Source organism: Acyrthosiphon pisum, unplaced genomic scaffold (genome assembly GCF_005508785.2).
Source record: "Acyrthosiphon pisum isolate AL4f unplaced genomic scaffold, pea_aphid_22Mar2018_4r6ur Scaffold_16803;HRSCAF=17468, whole genome shotgun sequence".
In the NCBI taxonomy this organism is placed as follows: Eukaryota; Metazoa; Arthropoda; class Insecta; order Hemiptera; family Aphididae; genus Acyrthosiphon; species Acyrthosiphon pisum.
Window position 1 is genome coordinate 1 of NW_021765766.1, and position 6506 is coordinate 6506.

A 6506-nucleotide genomic window follows, 5' to 3' on the forward strand; every position below is an offset into this window, starting at 1 on the left:
AATTGAAAAAATTTCTTAAATGTTAAGAAAAAAAATGTAAGATGTCCCATATATTATGAACAAAATATTTTTAAAAAAAAATGTGTTTTCGCTCAAATAGTAAAAATATGTGAAATAAAAATAGCATTAATTTAGAAATGTATGAAATTAATTTATATCCAATCAAATGTCTAATAATAATATTTATTGAAAAGTTGTAATTACAATAAAATCCGTTTCTTCCATATAACTTAAAGGTTCCTATCTTATTAACTACCTACCTACTAGTTCGAAATTATACATAAACGTTTTCTTAAAAATATTCTGTTTTGAAATTTGAAATATTGAAATGTCATGTTGTAATACAAAAAAAAAAAAAATAAACTTAAACAATAAAGACGATAAAAAAAGGTAAAGCACATAACTTTTATTCGAAAACTATTATGTATAAAAAAGATATTTTAAAAAACATCAACACTTTTAAGTATAACAAAGAGTGTTTACTGTTAAAATAATCACCGAGTACCTATAGAGTCCTCTATCATAATAATATATGAAATAAAGAAATATACAATGCCAGTTATCATTTTGCGTTCATTATGAATTGTGATAAGTTGATTTCATAATGTTAAGGTTTGCCAATCGCTATTATTAACTTTAATTTAATTTACAACTATTTCGTTCAAAATAAAATGTTACCGTGTTCCTTTTGCTGTAATTCAGAAACGAGCGATCGTAAGAGCAACTTGAAATTCGCACTAACTATTTATATTAATATTTTCTATAGGCATGATACATTTTTTAAATATTTCAGCACTTTTTTAGTTATTTATAGCTTTTTAAAGTTTCGAATTTTTTTAGTTTATTTCAATTTATGTTGATTAAGTTTTTGTTTTTCGGTAAAAATCTTAAATATCTACCTAATAAAAGATTTCTCAAATGTAGCTCTTGCAGCAGTTAAAATATAATAAAAATAAAGTCAATTTTTTTTCATATGCGTCTGTAGTTTAGGATGAATGAAATTCATCAAAATCACGAATATTTGTAAATTGTTATGAAGTTGAAAAAATAAAAATGCATACCTACAATTTTCAATTTTAGATTCTGAGTGGAACGATTGATTTTACAATGATGTGTGTTGTTTCTTTTTTTTTTTCTTTTTTTTTTAATTTTTAATTTTTTTTTGTGTCTGTCATCACCTTTTAGGACAGTAAAAATGCTTGGAAATTTCTTCAACAGTATCTTTTCTGAGAGGAATGTGAATCTAGTTGGTACTTTGGGGGGTCAAAAGTAAAAAATTCCCAGTAGTTTTCAAAAGCGACGTGAAAAACAAAAAAAAAATTAAGGAAAAACGGGAATTTTTACGCAAAATCTGTTTTCGAGAAAATCGATTTTGGTTTTTAGTGCAACTCTAAAACAAATGACTGTAGGTACATACAATTTTGACTGAGTGTTTATATTAGCATTTTCTATATACCATAACATTTTCCTAATATTTTGACTTATTTTGAGCTGTTTACGGACATTGTAGTTTCCATTTTTTTTTTTATATAAATATCAACAAAGTTTTATTTGTTGAGTCAAAAAGTGTAAAAATTTAATATTAGGCTCCTGATATATTTTTAAAGTAGTAGTTGAAAAATATTTAAAATGCATAGGCACATTTTTTTTTTATAAGCATTTAAAGATCGAATTTTGACAAACTTTATCAAATTTAAAATTGAATAATTATTTTGTAGTTAAAAATTCATAAAATGTTCAACTTTTATATCTAAGGATTGAAATTTTAAAATAAGATTCCACGTAAGTAGTTAATTCTGTTACCATAACATCTAAAAAATACATAATCACAGTTTATTTTTATAGTCATTTTAAGTTCATATTTGGACGAAATTACATATTAAAAAACTTAAAAACCTAGTATAACTATTTTTGTTATTTTTTTGTGATAATATAATATTATTCATGGGTACTTGAAACTTCTAAAGTATTCTAACGCGTTATAAGTACCTAATGGATATTGTGATATGATTAATTTGGAATTTATTATAGATACCTATTATTGGTCAATTTTTTTTTTAATACCATAGATAAGTATATAATATATCTTATACCTAGACTGACATACCGTCTCCGCTCAGAATCATTTTTATTATACAGTGATATTACATCATTGAATTCAAATTTAATACCATCCATTATACAGTGACCCACTTGTAACCTACTGTACAGCAGAGTGACATCCACTTACCCACCTTTTTTAAGTTATTTATTTGTCCTATCAACCAACATACGTAATTAACCCAGAAATGTGCAAGTTACTTTACCCACCTTTTTATTTTTATATTTGAGGCTTGAAAATGTAGTACAAGGATCTACATTACTATTCATTACAGCAATTTAAAAATATTTAAGACACATATAGGTATTATTTTTTAATGAGCTTTTGAAGTTCAAGTGTTGATGAAATGTAGGATCCTATTTAATTTTGTTGTTATTCAGAATATAATATATATGTCAGCTAGGGAGCTTTCTAATACATAAATTATAATTTTCTACATTTATAAAGTAATTTTTTTTAAATATTTAGTCTAATATTGTACCTATCTATTTATACCATGAACTTAAAGTAAGAAAATAATAGCATTGAACATATATTTTACAATATAAATATAATATTAAGTGCATAAACAATTATATAGGTATCGTTAAAAATAGATGCTGGGTGCGGCACTGCGGCCATTAACTTTAGTTCAGAATCATATTTTCTTATACAATGATTTGTGATAATATTCATTGAATTAAAATTTCACACATTGATAATTACAGTGACCTACTCAATGACGATGTACGAGTATAATACCAGAAAATAAAATATAAAATGAAACATGATTATCTCGTAGTTGAAGCCATGAAGACAGTAACTAACAAGTGACAACTCATATAGGTACATATTTTTATTTTTATTTTTTTTGATTTAGCTTAAGAAGCCCTTAGGTTTTTTGTTTTGTTTGTAGGTTTTTTGTTGGTAGGGGGAGGAACACGTGTGTATTTGTTTTTGGAAGAATTTTTAATTTGGGCACCCGTAGGTATCTGCCATGCCCGGGTGGGGGATCTCGGCACTTGTTCTCCGGACTTTATTTTTCTTATAACTAACAAAGCACAATATATTATAGGTACCTATACTATGTCTGAAGATGTAATATTCCAAATTTATTCTCCGAAATCACACTAAAAAAAAAGGGATGGAGTATCTAACCCCCCACGTTACCCTTTGCATTCAATCCTGTTACCACGAATCACTACACGCAGTACGCAAACACACACACACACACACACTGAAGCTCATACCATTGATAATAAATACAGTAATTAATATAGTATTTAATATTCAATGGTCATACGTAATAATATTTTATTATATTATACCATATATACCTACAAATCATATCTCGCCATCCCGTGATGTTGTCATTACTCGCGTATAATCAGCTAATGTCATTATTGTAATAGTAAGTTGGACATGATACCTGTTTGTCGAGTACAGCCTCCAATTCCAGTTGGCCGGGACTGAACATGAAGTCTTTGCGGACGATGGTGCAAGGATGTCTACTCAAGGGACGCATGACCGGAGCAAACTGGATTTTGCGGATGCGCATCGCCACGAAACTCCTATACGGTGAACAAATAAATAAATAAAATATAAACCGCAACCGTTTCACTCCAACACGTTTCGACCTCATTTAAATCGGCGAAGGTCGCCAACGAAATAAACAGTATCAAAATGCATAATATCTTACACCGTCGTGTTTTCCGTCGACGTTTATTTTACACTCCGCGTATTGTATATTATATATCATTATCATTATTATTTACGACTGCGGTACCAAATCTCTACGTAATGTTTGTACCTACCTATGTCTACATTACTTATGCATTATGCGTATAACCTCCACGATCTTCGTGCGTTGTCGTGTGCAGTTATATAGTTAGTGTCGACACTTTTCCAATTCTTTTACTTTGCTATTACACGTTTAGTAGTAGGAAATACTTTTCCTGTTACCTGCCTATATACTATCGTAAGTGCAGTAACTAAAAGAAAATAATATTATGCTGTACCATAGAAGATTAATATTATTCTAGATTTTTTCTTTGAATAAGAATATAAACTATCGATTCCCTTTATATAATATTATACAGAATGCATGTAATATATTATTCATTTTAAATAATTAGGTAAACAATTAATTTTGTATTAATTAATTTACTGCAGTATGTACATTATACAGTTACTATAATTGCATTTCCATCAAATTGTACCCTTTAATAGTTTAATAATATCGCATAAAGTTCTTATTCGATTAAAAAGTTGATACTTGCACTACGCCTATGAGGATTAGTCAAGACAACGGAGACTTGATACACGTTTGATGACAGCCTAAACTTAATTTTAAAATGTTTACGAGTATAGACAGGTTTTATTATATATTATCATATTATATTATATATATATATTATATATTATTTTCGAGGTATGCACCTTTACTATTTAAATTTTATACTGGGCGCTCAATCGTTAATAATAACAAAAAAACATAATATACATATAATATTATCATGAATGAAACATGAAAAAAAACTGGTACGATATCTAAACTAAAAAAAGTAGATTACTTTGCACGGTTATGGTCGGTTTCAGATTCTCCGGCGAATATTTTCACGTAGTACTGGACACCACATGCATCGGCTAAATTTGATGTCCCGTCTTGCAAAATTACCGATGCCGGTGCGTTCTCAGGAATCTTAAAACGGAATGGCGTGGCGTTACTCCCTAATTTAGACACTAAACAATCCTATGACAAAATATCAACAACAATCAGTCAAATACGCGTTATACTGTCCAATCTACGTAAAGATTGTGTTATAACTTATAAGACATTTTTTGGATAGGTATATATTATATAATTATACGATATTATATTATAATATATAAATGGTTATATTTTTACAAATGACGCATAGTTATACTTAATATTATTTACTATTGTCCATACTCCATATTATTATAACTGCTAATGGTCTATGTTAATTTTATTAATTTAGCCCCCCTCCCCAAATCAGTTGTACAAATTGCGCCTATGATTATAAGAAGTATAATAATATGATATATCCATTTGAGTATCAACAGTACAGTTTGTTCTGGTAATGCTAAAAATATACATAGGAAAGGAAACCGTCTAATAATTAAAGTTAACGCTCGTTTCAATCGTTTTTGTATGTTATCTGTATATATATTATATTATATTATGTACATTATACATAAATAGTATATACATAATAATATATTATATTATGGTATTAGTGTTTTCATTTAATTTAATTATCTTATTTAGCTATTTTCATTTGAAGAAGCCTTTCATTGAAGAAATTAAATTTTCGTGTATTAACTATTTTTAATATACGTATACGGATGTAACTAAAAAAAAAAAAAAAATAGAAAACAATTTTGTTAATACATTTGGGCATTTGGCTATGAATAGTAAATAAAATAAATAACAAATATACATTTTTGAATTTATAGATTACCTATATTGTATAATATATAATTTTGAAATACATACGATATATCTATGTATTGAATACCTAATACCTAATATAATAATACCTAACTATCGGACTTATAAACAATGGTAAAAAAAAAATATCATACGTTGAACGTATAACATATTAAAGATAAGGTACTTCACCTTATCTTTAATATGTTACCTATTGGGAAATTGTTAAACGATGATTTACTATTATAACACGAATCTAGTATAAGGAAAATGTTTATATTAAGCATTTTAAATAACAACTCGCTCTAAAGGTATAGGAAAACTGTATGTACCTATATTGTTTTCTAACTTATATACTATAATATGATATTCTATGTCATAAGAAACAATTTATTTTCAAATGGAGATATATTTACCTGAACTTTAGTCAACTTGACTGGGTTGTCATCAAGAGGAGGATATATTTGTGCCGATGCCAAGTACATGTCTTTCTGAAAACACAATCCCATCACTTCATCCTCCTTTCGACCGTACCGAAAGCTGCACACTATTTGACCGAAGATTTTGCCACTTTTCAAATAAGAATTGTCCAACATGACGACGCCATCTATAACATATTTAATTATAATATTAATTGTATGATAAATATAAATATTTGTGTATTTGAATAGGTATGTCAATTTATATTATATTTATTCGTTAAAACCCAATGAATGATCCTAAATTTTAGTAGGTATTTAACGTTGATATTCTATTCAGGAAATATTTTTAATTTTTAATTCCACAATAGTAACCATCAATTAAAAAATATATATATTTTATATATAAATTTTAAAATACAATAAACAAAATAAAATATTAGGTAAATATAAATAATAAAAATAGATTATTTATTTTAGTTACCTATTTTATATTATATGTTACAGAATAATATTGTATGATTAAAATACATCTTATGGTTAAAAATAAAGA

General features: G+C 27.0%; 1 protein-coding gene across 1 annotated transcript; it reads right to left on the minus strand.

Annotated features, from left to right (window-relative positions):
* Nucleotides 1-3452: 3452 nt before the first annotated feature.
* LOC100572110 (arrestin homolog) lies at nt 3453-6197 on the minus strand (the record flags this gene model as incomplete). The annotated part of the gene is made up of 3 exons (XM_003248943.2): nt 3453-3651; nt 4654-4832; nt 5951-6197. Coding segments are annotated over 3 exons (610 nt in total), but the record flags the coding sequence as incomplete, so codon positions are not given.
* Between the last annotated feature and the right edge of the window lie 309 nt (nt 6198-6506).